This window comes from Salvelinus sp. IW2-2015, linkage group LG13 (genome assembly GCF_002910315.2).
Source record: "Salvelinus sp. IW2-2015 linkage group LG13, ASM291031v2, whole genome shotgun sequence".
NCBI lineage: Eukaryota > Metazoa > Chordata > Actinopteri > Salmoniformes > Salmonidae > Salvelinus > Salvelinus sp. IW2-2015.
The window spans coordinates 39,072,343-39,095,701 of NC_036853.1; the positions used below are offsets into that span (position 1 = coordinate 39,072,343).

At 42.9% G+C, this 23,359-nt stretch overlaps 1 protein-coding gene across 3 annotated transcripts in view; it reads right to left on the bottom strand.

Moving 5' to 3' along the window:
* The window catches only part of wwtr1 (WW domain containing transcription regulator 1), a 96,788-nt gene that overhangs the window by 19,625 nt on the left and 53,804 nt on the right, over positions 1 to 23,359 (bottom strand). For 2 of the 3 annotated variants that reach the window (XM_023998208.2, XM_023998207.2), the window contains exons 2-3: positions 7,586 to 7,722; positions 2,758 to 2,871 (exon numbers count right to left, since the gene is read on the bottom strand). In XM_023998208.2, the coding sequence (XP_023853976.1) occupies positions 2,758 to 2,871; positions 7,586 to 7,722 (251 nt within the window). The remainder of the gene's footprint in view (positions 1 to 2,757; positions 2,872 to 7,585; positions 7,723 to 23,359) is intronic. The other variant, XM_023998209.2, reaches the window with a different exon arrangement.

Consider the following 23,359-nt stretch of genomic DNA (forward strand, 5'->3'; position numbering starts at 1 on the left):
AATCACACATGGCATAAATGTAGCAGTAAAGGCCCGATTTGGAGCTGAAAAGGCACATGGCACAAAAAGCAGACAGTCTGGTGGTTTCAGTGTGGACAGACACAGTCGGGCTCTCTCTCCTTCACCCCATCTCTTTACTTCTATCTCTCTCAGCACATCTGTTTCTCTTTCCCTCCATCTAACTCTCCTTTGCCTCCTCTCTCTATCTCCTCCTCCCCTCCCTCCCTTGGCAGTTCAGTGTGCCTCTCTCCCCCCCATCTGTCAGCTGGACCTGTAGTTTACTTGAAGTCTGGATGAAGAGCAAAGGAACATACATAGTTTACCTAACCTCCTTTCCCAAATCACAACCAAATGGGTTCAACACAGGCTCAAAGTGTGTGGGGAAAGTTTGACTCATGCAAGAAAAAAATGGTTTTGGCCTAGCTGTCATGCAATGTATGATTTCATCTTTCTTTCTATAAAAGCAACACATTTGTGGACCATAAGGTGTTCCTCAGAGCCCCTTAACGTACTTCACAATTCGGCAAAATAACCATCCATAATCGTTCTATTACACTCAATGATGTAATTCCCAGAGGCTCGATGCACGGCCATTTTGGTTCCAAAGCTATTCATTGCAACAGTCTTCATGTTGGTGAAGGGACAGGAAACCGTCCATTAGACATTCAAACATATCAAATAGAGTATGCTTACAGCTATTAAGAGCCCTGGGCTAAAGTACATGACAATGATGGGAACATTTATTTATTACACCTTTGTTTTGTTAGAACCAAATAGCTTGAGTGGAGGCCCTAAGTTTGGATAGGGGCCAAACAGACAGAGACACACATGCATACACATGGCATGGCATGCATGCAATTGCACACAGAAACACTCAGAGCAGCATTTTTTGGTTTGGGTCTGGGACAAGCTTACAGGGCAGGACACACCCTGTCAGAGTGTGCATATTGGGGCTGCAGAAAACAGACTGCAGGCTTTGCACAGCTCCACACAGCCTCAGTCACAAGTAAAATAACGCTCTCCTACTCCCTCCTGTTTTACCCTCCTCTTCTCCCATGATCTCCCTCGCGCTTCCCCACCTCTCTCCCCTCACCTCCCCCTCTCTAACCTCTCCGATAGACTAGAGCAACAAGACGAGCCAGCACACTACAACCCCTCACAACTCTGTCACAACATCAGGAGAGAAATAGAGACAGAGAGCGATTGAGAGAGAAAGGAGTAGCATAGAAGTTGGGGTCAAAGTAAAAGGGAGGAGGTAAGGGCATTGAGAAAAACAATAAGGAAGAGAGGGAGGCTGAAGAAAACGGGTGGGGGGGGGGAGACGGTAGGTACCGAGTGGCGCTGCTCTGCCAACAAGACCTTGTTTAGTTACGTTTATTTACTTCCAGAAACAGCGTCAGCTAACACGTGGAAAAACAGAAACTCATTAAAAACCTCCCACATCTCCTGTGTGTGCGTGCGTTCGTGGGGTGTGTTACATTTGATAAGAGACAGCAGAGTGATTTAATATCATATAAAAGGATATGTGGAAGTGACACTTGTAAGGACCGAGTTTTGTGTGTGTGTTTGCGTGTGTTTGTATGTGCATGCTTGCACGCGAGTGTGTGTGGTCGGGGATCAGCAGGCCGGCAGCACTCACACACAGCCAGCCAGTGAGGACAGCCTCTTGTGCAACAAGGACCGTTTGGGCGGTTGGCTGGGGAATGAAAGACTAAGACTAAAATGTAAATGCATTATTTTAAGGTCAGTGCCAACTAAAGATAAAGCGGACTATAAGTTAATGTTTTCCACATTCTTCAAAGGAATTTTTAACAGAGCAATTTAGTGTTGATATGTTCCTCTCCTGGATGTGTAAACCAGTCCATACTCCAGGCAGGAAACAATTCCCATTTTAAAATCTGACACCAATCAACTCTCCTCTGTCAAAGAAAGCTTCTGTTTGGCCTCGTTGGTCTTACCTCATCCATCTAGGTGAATCTTGACAACATCCATCTAGGGACCTGACAACATCCATCTAGGGACCTGACAACATCCATCTAGGGACCTGACAACATCCATCTAGGGACCTGATGGTGCGGAGGTTATCCAGCGCACAGAGCTCCTGGGTACTCTCCTGTTGCTCCCCCAGACACACACCTCATCGACACGCCAAATCATACACACACCTCGTCCATGCATAAACACATCTTCCACTATTTCACTCACATCACTAACTTAAACACTGAGACTAAACAGACTTTAGTTGAAATACAAGCACACAAATGCATACGTCAAATACACACACAAAATCAATCAATCATCATGCAGGGATAGGAGAGCACTGTCAGGACAGGAAGTGACACAATCACATGTAGAAAGCAGGAGAACCATTGGTCACTGGTGGGAGGGAGAGGCAATCATTTTTATTGGCTTTCATAAATCAGACTTGGCACTGTCATTGGCTATTGGAATCAGACTTGGTATCCAGATAAGCATGTGATTGGGTTTCTCAGGAAGATTTAGCTAACTCTTGTCCAAGCAAAGCATTCCTCTAGCTTCTAGCTTCTCACAGGCAAAGCTCGGTCCCAGGAAGCAACAGGGGGCAAGGGGTCAATGGTCAGGTATGAGAGATCAAGGGGCATGGTTTGATTAGTTTAATGCTAGTAATATTGGGGATGAAGGGGGTTGATTGGTTGGTTGGGTTTGAGGTTTGAGCAAGTTGAAAAAGGTAGCGATTTGGGGGATTTGCGCTCCACTTGCAGTCCAGAGGGTACTTACTGAGGCGAGCATCCACGCGCGGGTCGAGCCAAGACGTTCTGTGTGTTTTGTGGTCAATGAAGTAGGTTTCTCCACTAGGGTTTTCAGCCTGCTCCCAGCCATCAGGTAGCTCTCCTGTTCACAAGCAGCASCAACACCACATCAGCCAGAGTACTTCACCTTTACCAAGCCTGACTGATGCAGGTTTCTTGTATCCAAATTTCATATCTTACAGTATGTTCATTTGATTGGACAATAAAGCTTTTGGGGGATTTTAATTATTTGGAGCAGAAACATACTGGTGAACAGTAATCTAACTAATTACAGTTTGACACATTTTCAATGTTTCTTCCTCAGTCACTCACCTTTTGTTTCATCGGGTGATTTGACTAAGAATACAGTCAAGGAGTTGAAGTGGAATGGAGAGGAGCAGAGGGCTTTCTCACAAGTTTCATGATGAGTCAACATGGCTAACAGTGGAGATGAGCCTAGTCATGACTAGAGCTAAATCTGAAAACAGCTGAGTTGCCATGGGAGATAGTGTCAAGGGATGAGTGGGAGGTGAAATTCCACTGAATCTATTCTAGAACTACAGAGACAGTGGTCATGATCACCAACGTAGTAGTGGAGAGATACCAGGTAGCTACAGTATATTTCTATTCGTTTCTTAGAATCAGGTGTTTTAGTGCTGGTCTGAAACAAAACCCTGCACACCATCACCTCTCCAGAACCAGGATTGGTGATGATCACTCTAGATACCCGTACAAGAATCACAGCACTCCTCCGAGAGTAGACAGAATCTACAGTACGGGATCAAGACCTCTAACTGGCAACCATAGACCTGTGTGTTGTCTGTTAAAACCCTATAGCAGAGTGTGCTAACATGTCCATCTGAGAGGAGAGAACAGAAGAAAACAAAAAGGGGTAGAAAACAGCCACCAGGACAACAAAGACAATTCCCCTTCAACAAAGACTGGGGTGTCCGCAAGCATTGTTCCAGCAAGAGGGGGGGGTGATGATCAAATCCAGTTTTGAGATAAACATATGTCAAAATTTAACTTATGAAAACTTTCCATGGAAGATTTGCACAGAAGTTTGAATTAGGCCCACAGGCTCCAGTCAGGATTAGTCCTGATGTGCTTTAGGAACAGCCATCAGAGTTATTTTAAAGTCATAGGTTTTAGAGAGTTTGTGTGTGTGTGTGTGTGTGTGTGTGTGTGTGTGTGTGTGTGTGTGTGTGTGTGACACATCACTCCAATAGAGCAGTGGTAGAGAGTAGGGAGGAGAAAAACATCCCAGTGACGTTTGAACAAGTCGAGCAGGGCGGTGTATATACAACTACTCAGGTTGAGCGACTCCATTCATACACTCACACACTGGGCCACACACACACACGCGATCCCTCTCCATTTCTGTCTGTCCTAAATTTCCTAGGTCTCCCTTTAAATTTTCCACTTGTTTGGCTCTCTCTCTTTCTTTAGTTTACCCCTCCACTGCACACTCAGCCCATCCCTCTCCAACTGCAGACACCTTTTTTTCATGTCATCGACTAAAATGGCATAACAAAGCGCTGAACGAGGCAGTGGAACTGAACGAGGCAGTGGAACTGAACGAGGCAGTGGAACTGAACGAGGCAGTGGTGATGTTCTGCACGCAGAGCCAGGTGGCTGTGATATGGGTTAGCTAGGTCTATTATAGGTGCGAGCTAGGTTAATGCTAACGTGAATGAGATTAACCAGTCAATGCCAATCTGTGTTATGAAGGAGCTGTCAGGCTCTGTCAGACTAAGTGGAGCATAAGAGGGTGGGGAGGGCTTCCTTATCTCACCTTCAACACAATAACATGTCTCTCTCAGGCAACACAGATCCTGGCTTTTGGTTGGTTCACACACATTCTTTGGCGTTATTGTGGAAAGGGACTGCACATGTTATTGTGGTAGTCCCCAGGGTGAAAGACGTCATTGGTCAGAGTGATAATGGTCAGTGTCTGTGGCGGATATGTAAGCACATAGGCGTCAGGAGAAGTGGGATATTAGTGTGTTTTGGTAAGCTACTAGCTCACGGTGGTTGGCTCAGTTGCGTGTGTTAGGGTTTAATAGCGTGAATCGGGTTACCGAGATTTACAGAGATATCCTGCCCAAACTCACTACCGTTTCCCGGGATAAATAACTGCGAGAAACCAGTAAATTATTATAAATTAATTATATGAACAGCATGATGTGAAATGGAACTGTTAAACTACATGCAACGTCTAAATCTGTCTTATCTGTTCTGCTATGTGCATGATCAAGCCAACGTTCAGGGTGGGGACAGACAGCGCATCTCATATGGAGCGCAGTTCACAATGCATGTATCACTTCATCAGCTGATAACTTTTTTTTCTTGTGACTGGTACATTTTCTGCAGCATAGCCTACTGTATGCTACAGTAATATTATAACCAGTATATCTGAATGCGCGTCTAATTTAATCTCCATCTGGCTTCCGGGGGTCATACGCACTTTACACACAAGTACACATGGATTTTGTGTTGTAGATATGTGGTAGTGGAGTATGGGCCTGAGGGCACACACTTATTGTGTATTCTGTAATGAATGTATTGTGATGTTTTTAAATTGTATAACTGCCTTAATTCTGCCGGACCTTGGAGCAGCTAATGGGGATCCATAATACACTYCTCAAAAAAATAAAGGGAACACTTAAACAACACAATGTAACTCCAAGTCAATCACACTTCTYTGAAATCAAACTGTCCACTTAGGAAGCAACACTGATTGACAATAAATTTCACATGCTGTTGTGCAAATGGAATAGACAAAGGTGGAAATTATAGGCAATTAGCCAAGACACCCCCAATAAAGGAGTGATTCTGCAGGTGGTGACCACAGACCACTTCTCAGTTCCTATGCTTCCTGGCTGATGTTTTATTTTATTCAGGAAGGGGGGGGGGGGGGGGTATCGTAGAGCAAAACGATCGTGTTTGTGAGAGTTCGTAGCCCAAACGGCTCAGGCATTACAGACAGAAGTTGGCACATCGACGGTACCGGCTTCAGACGAGTCCCGTGGAGCTTGTGGGGGTCCTAGAGCAAAACGGAGATCACCATCGTGTTCATGAGAGTCTTATCCTTCCATAGAGTGATCATATTTGTTTTCGGAATGATCTAACAAACAGTGCTGTAGCTCTGCCACTTTCCACTGCAGATGCGGAAGGCTGACATAGGCGACTGCGGTTGATTGAGACACAGTCCATACAAAAAACAAAAACATATCTAGCTTAAACAGGCGGATTTTGATGGGGAATTTTTTATTATGTTAGATTGACGCTCAGGTGTTTCAATCGACTCGTAAGGTTTAATATGCATAAGCTTCGAACTTATAGTCTCGGTCTTCACTCTTAAGCAATACGCACATGCTCTCCGCTGGCCACTCTCCCTTAGCTCTTGTGGGATCCCAGGAAAAGAAAGCAAGACTAGAATAGCTTAATGGATACCATGCCTGATGTCATAATGGCGCTTAACATTGGCACTTTTCAGGAGAGTTATGGACTCGCTGCATATCAGGGACATTGGTTTTGTGCTAGTTGCGGGGAGAATGAATAAATACATTTCCGCCCACTCGTCTTTGAATATACGGTTTTCAGAGTAAACATTTTTTTAACAAMCCATATTAACAAAGATACTGGTAACTAAGCTTCTTCTGTGTGTGATATTAACAGTTGAACCGCACTTTATTTCTGCCTGCTTGTCCCGCAGAGGATATTTGGATTGATGTGATTGGGTAAGCGGCCTCTTGTATTTGCATATAACCACGCGATTGTAGAGGTGGGGTGGGCGTTGCTTCGAGAGAGCGCGAGAAAGAGGTTGCTGAGAGGCAGCTGCGCCCAGTTGATTTTTCTAAAGCCGTCTAAATATAATTGATTGACATTTATATAACAAAATGCGATGTTGTCTGGTCCGGATTGACCCTTCTCTGGGTTCGGACCCAGACCACAGTCTGCCAGTTAAGTTTGGCTGCTATAGCAGTTATTTATTCAGACCCATAAGCCGTCTGCATCTTATTTTAGTCCTATATTATTCAAGCATGTTATTACAATGAAGATAAGGACAACAAAACAAATATAATTTACCTGTTGAGCGCGAGGAAGGAATGAAGGTAATACACACGTCGCACAACATTAGGGGAAATATTGTGAAAGGTGGGCTAATGTGTCAGCCTACTAATTATCACGTTTTTTAAATAGGCCTATTATATTTCAGAATGAAACTAATTCACTAGCCTATAATTGTAACTTTGTAGGCCGCATGTCCTGCACCAGCATTGCATGTTCTCTCCCAGCTTCATGGTTTGAATGAGGTGTGTAATTCCAGTCCATATAATACAGTATAATACAATAAAAGTCCACATCCAAAAAGATTACTGGAGTCTGTTTTATTTATTTACCTAAGAGAGTAAACATCGATGAGCTTTTATGTTATTCTGTTGTGCGTAATGTGCGGTGGCCTATAGACTATCAGAAGTACGCCTATTGAATAACGGCACAATCATTTGGGCTTTATGTAGGGCTCATCTGGCTTTAGGTAGCATCAGCCTTGAATTTTCATGCCGATCACAGCTCTGATCAAAGCTCTAATAAAATCCAGACATTTGCATTTGTTTTAGAATTAAACTTTCAGTTTTGGTGGGAAATACCAGGTTACCCGGGAGAAAAGTGATTTATTCTCAGAGTGGAACATTTGTAAAATACCAGGAAAGTATTCAACCCTAGGCTGTGTGTGTGTGTGTGTGTGTGTGTGTGTGTGTGTGTGTGTGTGTGTGTGTGTGTGTGTGTGTGTGTGTGTGTGAGACACTAACCGAGGTTGGGCTGGGACAGGGCCATGTTGCGTTGCTGTGGGGTGGCGGAGGGTGGGGGAGCGTGGAGGCTCATCTGATTCATGGCGGCCGTCATGGTCTTACGAGGGTCATGCCAAGTTGTGATCTTCTCCACGTGACTACAGTGAGACAGAGAGAGAAAGAGAAGCGAACATCAGGTTAGACAGGAGAAAAAACAAAACAGAGTTACTACATGTCAGAGATTGTTTCCAGGGTAACAGTCTTCAATTCCTTCCCTTACTCGTCTCCCTTTCCTCATCTCTGTCCCACATCCACATAGTGATTGGGGGGAAAAACAAATAGACACAGAATATAGCAATATCATTTGACGATATCATATCGATTCTATGACTCCAAGTATGGATTCTCAAAATAAACAAAAAACATTAGCTGGTGCTAGTCAGTTGTACCTGCACCAAACCTCYTATTTCTCCATCTCTAGCTTGTTATCAATCTTCTTTTTAAATGGTGAACCTACATGTTTTCAGCACTTTTAAATTCCATGACTGATCAAATTAATTTTCTCACGGCACTCTTGTCCCTCTGCAGCAGAGCAATATGGTTTGGAACACCGAATCGCAATATCGAATTGCAATGCATATAGAATCGTGAGAATCTCAATACATATTGTATCGGCACCGTGATAATATTGTATTGTGAGCTCACTGGCATATCCCAGCCCTACACCCACGGCTAGCCTGACGGTAGCTAAGCTACTGTACATGATATTCCTGCCCCGCTGCATTCTTCCATAGGACCACATAAGCAGCAGCAGGCCTAACAGGTGGTTCGTTACCGCAGCTCAGTGGCTCATTATAACTATCACTGATCATTTTATCATCAGGGATTACACAAGACTAGCAAGAGTCTGCAAGTTTCTGTTGGAATGCCATGATAGAGTACAACAGCCTTTAAATCAGTTTCTACAGACCTGCCCTAATACAAGTGTAATTCACTACATGATCAAAAGTATGTGGACACCTGCTCATCGAACATATGGAGTTGGTCTCCCTTTTGCTGCTATAATAGCCTCCACTCTTCTGGAAATGCTTTCCACCAGAACATGTTGGAACATTGGCAGTAAGTTCCCGCAGCATTCAGCCACAAGAGCATTAGTGAAGTCGGGCACTGATGTTTGGCGATTAGGCCTGGCTCGCAGTCGGCGTTCCAATTCATCCCAAAGGTGTTCGGTGGAGTTGAGGTCAGGTCTCTGTGCAGACCAGTCAAGTTCTTCCACACAGATCTCGACAAACCATTTCTGTACGGACCTCGCTTTGTGCATGGGGACATTGTCATGCTGAAACAGGTAAGGGCCTTCCTCAAACTGTTGCCACAAAGTTGGAAGCACAGAATTGTCTAGAATGTCTTCGTATGCTGTAGCGTTCAGATACTTTTGTATATATAGTGTACGGTACGTTGATAAGAACATGTTTCTGGTGTAATGTTTTTTGCATCATTGCTAGACTTTTGTCTTAAAAAGGGTTTTCTACTGATCAATTAGCCTTTTAAAATGATAAACTTGGATTAGCTAACAACGTGCCATTGGAACACAGGAGTGATGGTTGCTGATAATGGGCCTCCGTACGCCTATTTAAATATTCCATTAAAAATCTGCCGTTTCCAGCTACAATAGTCATTTACAACATTAACAATGTCTACACTGTATTTCTGATCAATTTGATGTTATTTTCATGGACAAAAAAATGTGCTTTTCTTTCAAAAACAAGGACATTTCTAAGTGACCACAAACTTTTGAACGGTAGTGTGTGTGTATATATATATGTATATATATATATGATCAACAGATTCATATCTGTATTCCCAGTCATTTCATATCCATAGATTAGAGCCTAATGAATTTATTTCAATTGACTGATTTCCTTATATGAACTGTAACTCAGTAAAGTCTTTGAAATTGTTGCATGTTGCTTTTATATTTTTGTTCAGTTGCGGATGATAACAGTTCCTCTCTCAATTAAAAAAATCTTGCCAACACTCCTCTGATAACCACCAAGCCTCGGTGTGAAATAACATTTTCATGCTCTTATCCCATATCGCCATATGGTTTTGCGAACAGGCGTGCATGATGTAGTTTACAATCGAAGTTACCTGCTGCAAAACTCGGAGTTCCGCGCTCAGCTCTTTTGCCACCAGTTGCCGTCAGTGTATTCATTATAGCTCAGTGGGTGTATTATACAATGTGTCCATATGGCAGAGGGAGACACATTCATAACAAGAGTGCAGTTGCCTGCCTGCCATTCCGTGAGAGATTGAGCCCCATGTGTGCAAAAGCCAACCATTCGATCCCATGGAATCTTTTTTTTGTTAATATAGCCACGCAGCACACTGAACATACCCTGTGCAGTTTCATGCTTGGGAACAGAACAATATGTCCTTGTGAAGAACATCCCGACATGTAGCGAGCAAGAGTCAATGCATGGGCATCTCAGCCCTCACAGCTAACGTTCATTTGGAGAACATAAGGTGGGGAGTTTTTGAGTTTCCTCTTGATTGCTAAATATAGCATCAATTCTTAGTTTCACGGTGTTATCTGACAAAAGGTATTGATGTGAGTTTCTGTGCGTCAGCCTCCCCACACATTGTTTTCACCCTATCAATTGCGGCCGGTAATATCAAAGTCTCTGCAATAGTGTGTGGTTTCATAGCGCAGCGGGCTTAGCCATTCACCGTGGAATGATTGAAGTGCAAAGGTCAAGTGAGGTTTTCCCATGATCTAAGGGTGCTCTCTGGTTGAATTTTAACTTTTATATTTGAATAATTTAAATTGAGGTTAAGGTTAACCACATTCCAATGATTTGAGACAAACGATATTATAATATACATTTTCGTAGGTTTTTTTAACCAGGATTTTGGAAATTCTCCTGCAACCCCATTTTCATATCAGGCGACCCCTAGCTTGGAAACCCCTGCTCTATACATTGCTTGTTTTGTCTCAAACTGAAATTAAYCTAGCTATTAGAATTTTACCGATTTCTGCATATTGCACCATGAAGACATTCATTACCTGTAGCTAGTTACATTGTTACTCAAAAGATCAGCCAGGCTGGAACGAGAAAGTACACGCAGGCAGGCCAATATGCACACACAGGAAATTGTTGCTCGAGTTCCACAAAATGGATGATAACGTTGCGGATAAAGTTCGGAATGACAATTTCATGTGTACAGCATCTAAAAGACCTGCATCACAATACTGAGACCTTTGGGTGTTTTTGGAGCCTTTGTTCATGTTTTTGAACACCCTGGAACTCCAAAATGACGCTCAGGATGTCAATCGCTGCAGAGGTAAGTTTGTCAAAACCCAGTGAAAATGTAAAAAAATATATATCTACACCATTCTATAACATGGCATTTACATCAAAAATACAGATGATGTTCCTAAATTGTAAAATTCTCCTTCAAAATGTTCAAGACCAACCAGTTCCCTTAAAGGGCAATAAAGTTACATCTATGTATCCATCTATTATACTGCCATCTCAGTGCGAGGAATGTCAAACTAGTTTGTTTAAAATACAAGGGCCAGGAAGGAGTCTTGATGGCACTGTTAAATCACTGCATGGGACAAGAGACCTGTTCATAGTCTCGTTCATTCCACATTTATATACACCCATAAAAGCCGCACAAATTAACTTTTGCATGGCGTGAAAATGAACTGGAGTGTACTTACAGTACCAGTCAAACACAAGGGTTTTTATTTTCTACATTGTAGATTAATAGTGAAGACATCAAAATGATGAAATAACACATATGGAACCATGTAGTAACCAAAAAAGTGTTAAACAAATAAAAATGTATTTTACATTTGAGATTCTTCAAATAGCCACCCTTTGCCTTGATGACAGATTTGCACACTCTTGGCATTCTCACAACGAGCTTTATGAGGTAGTCACCTGAAATGCATTTAAATTAACAGGTGTGCCTTGTTAAAAGTTAATTTGTGGAATGTCTTACCTTAATGCATTTAAGCAAATCAGTTGCATTGTGACAAGGTAGGGGATATACAGAAGATGGTCTTTTTACCAAATAGGGCTAAGTACATATTATGGCAAGAACAGCTCAAATAAGCAAAGAGAAATGACAGTCCATCATTACTTTAAGACATGAAGGTCAGTCAATTCGTAAAAATGTTTTAAGTGCAGTCGTAAAACCCATCAAGCACTATGATGAAACTGGCTCTCATTAGGACCGCCACAGGAAAATAAGATCCAGAGTTACCTCTGCTGCAGAGGATTGCAGCCCAAATAACTGCTACAGAGTTCAAGTAACAGACATCTCAACATCAACTGCTCAGAGGAGACTGTGAATCAGGCCTTCATGGTCGAAATGCTGCAAAGAAACCACTACTAAAGGACACCAATAAGAAGAAGAGATTTCTTGGGCTAAGAAACACAAGCAATGGACATTAGACAGGTGGAAATCTGTCCTTTGGTCTGATGAGTCCAAATTTGAGATTTTTGGTTCCAACCGCTGTGTCTTTGTGAGACGCAGAGTAGGTGAACGGATGATCTCTGCATGTGTGGTTCCCACCGTGAAGCATGGAGGAGGAGGTGTGATGGTGCTTAGCTGATGACACTGATTTATTTAGAATTCGAGGCACACTTAACCAGCATGGCTACCACAGCATTCTGCAGCGATACGCTATCCCATCTGGTTTGTGCTTAGTGGGACTATCATTTGTTTTTCAACAGGACAATGACCCAACACACCTCCAGGCTGTGTAAAGGCTATTTGACCAAGGAGAGTGATGGAGTGCTGCATCAGATGACCTTGCCTCCACAATCACCCAACCTCAACCCAACTGAGATGGTTTGAGATGAGTTGGACCGCAGAGTGAAGGAAAAGCAGCCAACAAGTGCTCAGCATATGTGGGAACTTTTGGAAAAGCATTCCAGGTGAAGCTGGTTGAGAGAATGCCAAGAGTGTGCAAAGCTGTAATCAAGGGTGGCTACTTTGAAGAATCTCAAATATAAAATATATTTTGATTTGTTTAACACTTTTGTTAATTACTACATGATTCCATCTGTTATTTCATAGTTTTGATGTCTTCACTATTATTCTACAATGTAGAAAATAGTAAAAATAAAGAAAAGCCCTAGAATGAGTAGGTGTCCAAACTTTTGGCAGGTACTGTAGATACATACAGTCAAGAGAATAACACTAAAAAGCTAGGTTTAATAAACTGTTTACAATGGACACTAAATAGTCAGTCAGAGTGGTGCGGTGTGAGGGCATAAAGGGCTTCCCACACCATGTTGTGACTCACAGAGGCACACTGGGAAGGTAAAAGCCACTTCCTGTTACTCTAACCCAGTCAGGAAGAATCCACTGTGGGGTTAGTCACCAGAAGCAACAGGGCCCCAAAAAAACAACACCGAGCTGAGATGTAGATTACCGGGCATTGCTCTGTGATTTACTGCAACAGTGAGAAACATTTTGTTGAGTCAGTATAATCATGTTTACTCTGAAAAAACAGTGGTCAAAAGCCTTTGCAAATGTAGAGAGAATACCAACAGACATGCTCCCAAAAAGTGAAAGTGTATTTCAATATCTAACCTCAGCTGCAGCCACTCCAGATGCTCCATCATAACACAGAGACAGAGGCTAAACACCAAACATGGTAGTAGGCCCTAATCTGGGTCAGGCTCTAAATTATTATTGTGGCCTGCAGCTCTAAGTAACCACAAGTCTCCAGTAAGACAACTAGCTGCGGTGCTGAGTGTGCGTGTGTGTGTGTGTGTGTGTGTGTGTGTGTGTGTGTGTGTGTGTGTGTGTGTGTGTGTGTGTGTGTGTGTGAGTGAGAGAGAGAGAGACACATCAGAGGAAAGGCTGATTAACGTTTTTAAGACGCGGGGCGGCAGAGCGTCGCTCTTCAGGGCAGATTTATGAAAGGTCTGTGGGAGAGTTGGATGAAGTTGCCTCTAGACACTGATCAAAGGTCAGTTTGTGTTTCCCCTAAATAGTTAAGGGTAGAACTTGGAGAGGGTAAGCTTATCCTAGATCTGTGCCTGGGGTGGGGGTTGCCTGGTGGACGTCAGATCACCGCAGGGCCTCCGGCTATGTGGAGGGGATGGGATTGACCCCTGAATTAAGGCCCATGCCCAAGCCTTTTAACTAGGCCTCACTCTGGAGGAGTTATCTTCTACTACTCATTGGTTTCCACGTGGGTAATTAAAGAAAACAAGCTAGGTTTTTATCTGTGGATGAATTGTCAGAGTAGAGAACACACAATTTTGTATGACCCAAAATGGGTCAAAATTCTACAAAGATCAAGCAAAAAAAGGACCATATGCATTTCAGGTAAAATAAGAACCCAATGTTTATCTCCCAGGACAAATTAACTAGCAACATCAAGCTAGCTAAATGTCCATGAATGTTTAATGCGTTTCGACCTGTCCCCAAATTAATATAGTTGGTTCACAGTTGGTTTTGGTATTTTAAACTGCGTGTCATGAACGCGTCTGGGTGGGTATAGACAAAATCAACATGCGCACGATGGCGCACTCGCAGTGCCGGTTTCGTTAAGGTGTTAAGTGGGAATATCTCACCAGGGGAGGACCATCATCCTCAGTGATTTTTATAAAAATTGTGAAACCTTAGTTAGTTATCATTTATGGAATAAAACTATACTAACAATTATATATTCAGGTCACCAAATAATTGATTAAAACACACTGTTTTCCAATGAAGAAGGTCACCTCAACAGTCACCTCAACAGCACTCTGTAGGGTAGCACTATGATGTAGCCGGAGGACAGCTAGTTTCCGTCCTCCTCTGGGTACCTTTACATCAATACAAAAACCTGGAGGCTCGTGGTACTCACCCCCTTCCATAGACTTACACAGTAATGATTAGAACATCCGTAGGACCTCCCCAACCCATCAGAGCTCTTAGGGGATAGACATTGTACACCCAATCAAAGGATCAGAGAATTAATCTTGTACTGAAAGCATAAGATACTTCTAGCTAGCACTAGAGAGTGCATAAAATGTGGTGAGTAACTGATTCAAAGAGAGAGAGAAATACAATAGTATAACAAATTCATTCATTCAAAAATGAATGCGAAGCGAGCGAGAAAGAGCTATCTAGATTTCATAATTTTTTTCACTTTCACATGCAGCTAGCTAGTTTAGCCTACTCYGACACCTGGCTCAAACAGAGAGGGATGCTATGTTAGCTAGCTGGTTATGGCTATCCCAACATTGGAACTGTTCCAAGTCAAGGAACATTTTTGATTTTATTAATTTATTAAACCGCGGCACAACTGTGTAACTGCTCAACTGCTTGCTGACTGTACACTGTACTGCATGTTTGTAGCGGGTTTACTCCAATCATGTTAGTTCTAGTAGCTATGTTGACTATGACGTTAGCTAATATGTAGGCTGTGTGTAGCGGTTAGCGGTTATGATATGAAGGTTTGGCTTGGAAAGTTTTTTTCACCTGGTCACAGACAGCTGATGTGTTGTGCACTGAGGTCCACAAGTGAATGGAAAAGGTGAAAGTAGGAGAGCTCAATCAAAGGAATCATGCTGTGTGTATGTGGCTGCTATGAAAGTTAACGGTGTTTGATCAGGATTGTATTCATTCTGACGATTCTGTTGAAAAACATTTCTTAAAAAGGAACAGAACGAAAGGAGATAAACATACCTGAATTTGTCCAATAGGAACTCTCGTTTGCAACTGTTGGACCAATGATTACACCCTAGATCAGCTAGATGCAGGCAAGACGGTGCAAAGCGGTATTGAATGTGTCAATGTGTGTAAACTTTCATTTAAAGACTAGGATGTAGCAAATCTCATGATGGGTACAGGGAACATTTGAATATGAATATGAAATCAAATATGAATGACGGTCATCCAATATGCTCTAACAGAAATAAGGCCACGCTCATTAAAAAAAAAAATTGTCCTCTCATCTTAAATGGCACCAACCACCACTGCTCCTCACCTCTGAACAGCAGTGGATCAGCTCTCTTTTCCCTTTTCTTTCAAAGCAGAAAGCAGGTGATCCTGTCCTCTTGCCAAGTTGAACCTGAAGATCCGGCGTTAAAGCCATCACCAGGATGGCACAGTGTCAGAATCAGGAAAACACATGAACAGGGGCTTGCATAAGCCTGCAGGGGGCTGAGGTGTTGTGTAGGCCTGGGGGGCTTCGTGTGGCGGTGTTTGGGAAAGAGAAGCACATTGTTTACAGAGGAAATGGGAACAATGGCTGGAGCAACGGTAAGGGATGGCCTTGCAGGCTGAAACAACAGTCCCCATCTGTTGCACGCCACCACACACAAATTATCCCACTGCACTGTCTCTAGCACACCTCATAACTCACAGGACTTCAGCATAAACAGTCTCTCTCCGTCCTCTTCCTCCCTAGTCTCCCTGTTTACGCCAGCGCTCCACAGACCAACAGGGCCTTGTGTGTACATAACCTACTGAGGGGCTGGATCTACACGTAACAGCAACACACTATGGTACTCATCTTCCCCATTTGTTTGAGATTGATGCCTGCAATGCATTTAAATCTCTGCCTGCATGACAATGTATGAGAATGTGAGGAAAGCCAGAGTGGTTAAGGGCTAAATGACAGCAGAAAAATGGCGGAGCTCACTATTTACTTTGGGAAAAGTGGGGCGGGGGGATACTAGCTCCTCTTCTGAGTATTGCTGTTGCCGAGTGTTGTCCTTTTGTGTTTCATATTTACGGTATGGGAGGGAGGAGGGAATGAGGGGCTTGAGAGGTGCTGGGTTGTCCCGTCCGGCTGCCCCTCACATGCTGGAGAGCCAGCAGTGTCTCTATAAATACACTGCCTACGAGGCTGGCAAGCAGGCAGCTGCTGCTCACACACATACACACTTATTGTGTATTCATGGTACACACACATTAAGCCATACAAGGCCAGTGATACAAGTTATGTAAGTGATTAAGTGGTTAATGTGATGGCTCTATGATTGCCACCATGTAGTGTTATGGGAGGTGGGAGTACATATTGTAGGTGGTCTAACTGCTACATGGCTCAACATCAGACACAGTTCAGACACTGTTAACAACTCAACCTGAACTCAGGGAATTTGTCCGACCTGGAGCCATGGAGACGTCAAGACACCAGACATTGTTTGGTTCCCTCCACGACATTGCCAGACAGGCACTGTAACTACGGTGATACACACTGGGCAATATGGAGAGCCTTTAGATGTACACAGTTAGGCAAACTATCCTCCATACTGGTGCCAAATGTTTAATCAAATCAGCACAATACCATTCTGATTCACATTCTCACTAGAATGTAACCAGTCTTAGAACTTTTGCTGTCAACCTGGAACCTGAAACCCCAACACATAGTTTACTATTGTTACCCTGTGTAGGCGTTATCTAGGTCTCGTCTGGTGTTGTTATGTGTACATGTTAATCTATCCTTTGCCTCTTACATGGACATGAACAAGCCCACTGGTTCATCAGGTTAAGTCTAAAAGCTCGCTTTTCTCTCAGTATACAACCAGAACCTGCTCTGATTGGTCTGCCTTCTGCTAATTTCTTGTCTAATAGAGAGCCTACAGGCCTTCTCCATATCACATTCAACTTTCATTAAGCCAAAACACTAAAGTTTCTCTATGGCTGCATGAAGACAATAGCAGACTGAGTGCAGGGGTTATTATAAGAGACCACTATGGGGCCTTGTTGAAGACCATGACAATGCAATGTAAGGTAAAATGGTGGGGAAATGGTTACAGTAGAAGTATATGTAAATATGGAGATCGGGTGGCAGCCTACATTATAGGCCTATAGCTGAATGCTGAGGGCTGTTTTGTGTGAAACCACACTGGGTTTATCAGCGTACAACATCACAATCAGACAAAATCCAGAGGCACAGATTGTGCTGCTTTCTGAGATCCAGTGATAAGAGAAAAACTGAGATGGACGTACAATAACTGCCCTGACATAGAGACTGCTCTACATCCTACACCCTCTCCAACACTCTCTATTATAAAAGAACAGACACGGGATGACGGTTTAACAACAACAAAAAAATCAGATTTGGAGTTTAGGAAGGCGAATGGTTACAATAACACACAAACACACGTTATGGTAAAACAATGTCCTATATGTAATTAAAGGTCGTCTGAATCACTGAACCACACCAGAAAGTGACCGGGCCTTGTTGGAATGAACAGCATTCCCGTTGCCTCCCTGTAACCTTAAATCAGAGGCCGGCATAAAGGTGCGGATTGCTTTCCCATTCAGCCCAGGCTCCAGAGCTCTGGTTACAAGGAGAATCCCCCATGTCATCCACACAATGGAAATCCAACACTGACTTTAGAGGACTGGGTCTCTATGGGAATAGGAGTCTCGCTATCTGTCTATCTATGGCTAAACACTGTATTTCAGGGGCTGAAGACTTGCCCAAACTAATAGGAAACCATAGAATTCTAACAAGAATAGTATTAGCTATATATCTACGGCAGTGTTTCCCAAACTCGGTCCTGTGGACCCCAAGGTGTGCATTTTTGGGGTTTTGCCCAAGCACTATAGCAGATTAAAATGATAAAAGTTTGATGAGTTGATTATTTGAGTCAGCTGTGTAGTGCTAGGCCAAAAACCAAAATGTGTATTCCTTGGGGTCCCCTAGCCTAAAGATTAAGATCTTTAGTTCTCTGTAAGGTCTGAGCGGCAGGCTGCTATGATCAGGACACTGCGGAGCCGCTGCGAGATATGGCTTGGAAAACATACCTCAATCCAGGGATGGGAGAGGGCACTGTACTCTTAATTATCCCATTATCCAAAATGATACATTGAGAAGATTGAAATACTGAGTTTTTAATTAAACTGCCGTTTTTTGACAGCATGCTAGGCTAGCTAATGCTAAAATCAACCCATTGGATTCGACAACACTTCCAGCAGCAACTCACCCCAATGCAAGACGTTGCATTTTCATGGAATCCAAAGGGCTGCTATAGCATTAGATAGCCTAGCATGCTGTCAAAAACTGCATTTTAATTTGAAACCAGCAGTATTCCAATCTTCTCGATTCACCATTCTGGGATAATTAGGAGTACAGGAGACACATTCCATCCCTGGATTTTCCCAGCCATATACCGCGCCGGACTCTGGTTGTCCACATTGTGGCATAGCACCGTTTCGACTAGAGAGAAGAAATTAACGAAAGTCGCATTCTGGCTAGCGGTCCCCAGAACCAAGTTTGGGAAAAGCTGATCTCTCGGTTTCTAAGGGAAAACATCCTCAGATAGATAGCCTTAATGGCCTTCCATCAATTGGAGGGTTTCTTGAATTCCAACAACCCAAAAATGACAATGTCAGAAGGGCTCGGATTCAGAGTTCTCTGGGTTTGTTGTGGAATGTTACACTGGACAGCAGCTGAAAATCGTATTCAATTACATTAGAACAAAGAGGAGAGGAGTGGCAAGGGAGGAAGTGGAATGTGACTTGCTAATAATAGGCCTTCCCATTCGCCAGGCCTGCCTGCCTGCCACGGCCTGGCTGCCAGCAGGGATAAATAGCGCTAGCTGGCTTGACACAGGAAGAGACCAGACTGCCATTTTCCCTGAGACATGTTAGGGCTAGCAGCGACTAGCCCCGACTGACCACAGTCAGAGATGCACAGTAGGTTAGCACAAAAACCTCTATGAAGCACTATAGAACGACCAATATGGATTTTTTTTAGGGCTGATTCCAAAACCGATTTTTGGGGGTCAAGGTCGATATTTTAGGCCGATATTCAATATCATTACATTTGAAAATTTGGATGACAACATTTCCCAGAGACAGCCATGTCATTAATGTATCAATATGTAAATCAAATAATACATTTGACTGTTTGTACCAATCTAACTACATAACGGTAATAATCTTATTTGAATGTCTTGACAAACTGGGTAAATTAAGATGGAATAGGCCTACTCGAAACACAGACAAAGGCATTTTCAATAGGAGTGTGTGCATGCATTGAGTTATTGGGTTTTCCTGGCTGATCAGTGGAGTCTAGGATGCTACAGATGACAAACAATCTGTTTGCCCTCCATTTGCATAGAAGCATCACATTATGATGTTCTTCCAAACAGGCGTGACATGCTGGAGTGATGCTTCAATGCAAATGTTGTTGATCATAGGCTCTGCTGATAGTTTGAAAATATAAAATAACATCTATTCAATGCAAATGGGTCCAACGTAACGTCATGACTTGTGATCACGGATGCTTATGAAACTAGTATATTTTGTAGTTTTCCCATGATCGGGATATTTTTTTTTCTCCAGCTGTCTGGACGCATCTCTAAACAACTCAGCTGCCAGGACGAAATTTGAAATAACTCAAATGGCTCGTTCAGCTATCTGTCAAGAAATGGGTGGGCTGTAAACTAGGGCTGTGGCGGTCATGAAATTGTCAGCCGGTGATTGTCAAGCAAATAGCAGTCGGTCTCACGGTAATTGACCGTAAATTAACAAAACACACTTACCATCTCCTGGCTTCCACACATGATGCAGACCTTTGGAACATCTACATTTTAAAAAGTCTAAGAAATCCATGTAATATAGCCTACACCATCACAATAAATCCATTATTTATTTTAGACCGGTCTAAAGAAACATGATATGAAAAAAATGTTGTCAAATTCAGAACAGAATAGCATACTCAGTTGTCCTTATGTTCGGTCCTGATGTGGCTATGCCAAATGGCTGTGTGCTACACTAGTTCATTTAGCAGACAAGATTTGCATTATTTTATAGTATGAAGAATACAATTGAACAAAGCTGAATAAAATATAAATATTTTCTCCAAATGATTTGAGGGAGTGCGCGCATGTGGCTATTCTGTGTTGAGCGGTTAACAAAGAAATAGGTACTCCTATATGCTCAATTTAGAGTTAATGTACTAATGAAGTTGTTCTACATGTTTAGATTTGTAATACATTGTAAGGCTGCATCATGCGAATTATGATTTGAAAAAAGTTGCTTGAAGGCATGAGCTCTGCTTTGTTTTTTTGTGCAGGCTGTACACACTTCATTAGTCTCTCATTCACAATTTGACAAGCACTTGATCATTTTTATTTAACCTTTAGTCAGTTCATTGTAAAATAAGAATTTGTAATTAAGGCCTACCCCAGCCAAATCCTCCCCTAACCCGAATGACGCTGGACCAATTGTGTGCCGCCCTATGGVACTCCCGATCACGGCCGGTTGTGAAACAGCACGGGATCGAACCAGGGTCTGTAGTAACGCCTCTACCACTGAGATGCAGTGCCAAGTGCCACTCGGGAGCCCCCAATAATTCCTTATCTTTACATATATTAAATAAAGTACACTACCGTTCAAACGTTTGGGGTCACTTAGAAATGTCCTTGTTTTGAAAGAAAAGCAAGTTTTTGTCCATTAAAATAATATCAAATTGATCAGAAATACAGTGTAGACCTTGTTAATGTTGTAAATGACTATTGTAGCTGGAAACGGCAGATTTTTTATGGAATCTGGCACGTTGTGTTAGCCTTTTAAAATGATGAACATGGATTAGCTAATTGATCATTAGAAAACCCGAGGCGCGTTCTGTCTGAATGACTCCAATCTGCCCATAGTTTGAGAAGTGAGAACACACACACGCTGATCTACAGCTTTTTGGTCCATAAACATGCAGGAAGATTCTTTAGGTAGCTAACCCTATTGCCAACCTTTATTTGAGCATTTTAAAACACTTCCATCTTTCCCTATTACGACAATCATCTAATCTGACTATCAACTGTCGATTTACGGATACGATTGCGGCTGGTCAGATCAGCACACTAGTAAATAGCTAGCATTACACCGCAAGTCAGATGGCTTTGTTGCCGAAAACGGTGCATGTTCAAAATGATAACCATCTAAGGGTAGCTAGCTATGTTAGCTATTAGATCCTATCTGATAGCTTAGCACCATGTCTACCTAGACAGCTAGCTAGCATAGTAGCTAATATAGCTAGCTAACACCACATAAAATGGTTAGTTATCGTAATCTTTGCTAACCGGTCACATAGCTCTCTGCTTAGCTATCTTGTTAGTGAATTAACTAAACAAATATTTGCAACAGGAGGATTTCGAATTTCTCAATAATGCACCTTTCTGTTGGAGAATGGGCTAGCTTGCTGCTGCTGCTAATTTTCTCACTTAGACATTCCTCGGCATTGTGCAGTGCTCGTAGCTCAGGCGGTGAGTGGCGGCTGGCATAGTAGCAGCTTAACTATGTACAGGGACTATGGGCAAAGCTGATAGAGAAGGGCCGATAGCCAAGAATACAAAAGGCCAATATATCGGACAATTACTGTCGTTCTCTAGTTAGCACCAAATGTGATGAAAGAATGGTAGTTTAGGGTTAGTTGGGGTAGTTCTCTTATTGGAGCTTTGGTGCCAACATGGCGCCCGTTAGAATTCTACATCTCAAACAAAGCTTGCCAATGTTTGAAACAACGAATTAATGGGAGGAAAAGCATTATGTTGGGCAGCAACAGTCATTTGTGTATCAAGGTCAATATTATGGTGATATTAGTTGGAAATTATATCCATAAATATCATTGGTCGAGTGGAAAGTTTAACCAGTTCCCCCTCAGATCTACCTCATCTGTGGCAAAGCACTATGGGTGGCTCCTCTTGTTACTGCTGGGGACAACTGGTGGTTTGGGAGAGGTGAGAGGGGAAAGAGGGGTTGAGTGTGGAGGGGTAGGGGTAGGGGGCGAGTGGGCGCAATATAATGGCAGCTGTTGATGGGCCGTCTAACTATAGACCTGTAGCTGGCTAGGCTTGGTGGTGCATGGGCGCAAGACACACTCTCTCTCTCTCACACAGACACACCCCATGGAGGAAGAGGGACCAGACCTACCTTCACCTGAAAATGGCAGTATTTAACTGTCCACCTACACACCCCTACCCTGTATAAACACTCATATATCATCACAACCTAAGAGAGCACAGTTGTGACTTCAAGGCTGTTAAGTCAAGGCTCTAAAACACAGACAGGCAGACAGACAGAGAGAGATCAAGAGCGAGAGAGGACCTTTGCTGGATGACAGATGGATGTTCTCAGAAGGCCAATTTGGTCTTTCAAACCTAATAATATGAATTACAGTGGTTTGTTTTCCACTAGGGCAGAGGACATCCAGACATGACAAGTTCTTCTGGTGCTAAGGTCTCCCTGGTCAAAATCTGACATAAGTGCAAGCAATAAATCTCAGCTAAAATTATTCTAGTGATTTCAAAGATATGTTGATAACTGCACTGTGATTTAAAATGTATGTTAATGACTCAATTTTGTTTAAAAGATAAGTCACATGGCAGATTTTTTGTTTACGAAAATGTCCTTCGCTTCCAATGGCCAAAATCACCCCACCCCTAACCGCTACATCAACCGTTCCGCTCACTCTTTCTGATTGATGTGATCCTGATTTATCCTGTACTGAACAGCAGGAGACAAACATTCAGACTGGTCTGGGACAGGCTTCATTAGGCCTTCATGTGCCAGGCCTGGCCCACATCCCAGTATGTTAAACCAGTAACCAGAACCCACACTGGAGTCCAACAACAGACAGACTGAGATGGAGGGCAGCGATACTGGATGTAAGAATCTCTCTCTCCTACGCCTGTAGCGCACACACACACACACACACACACACAGCTTCCTCAAAGAACTCCATTAGAGGAGAGAACTCATGCATATCAAGAACACTGCACTTGGAAGAAGGCCGGGGCCTATACAATTACCTTTGTATGTGTT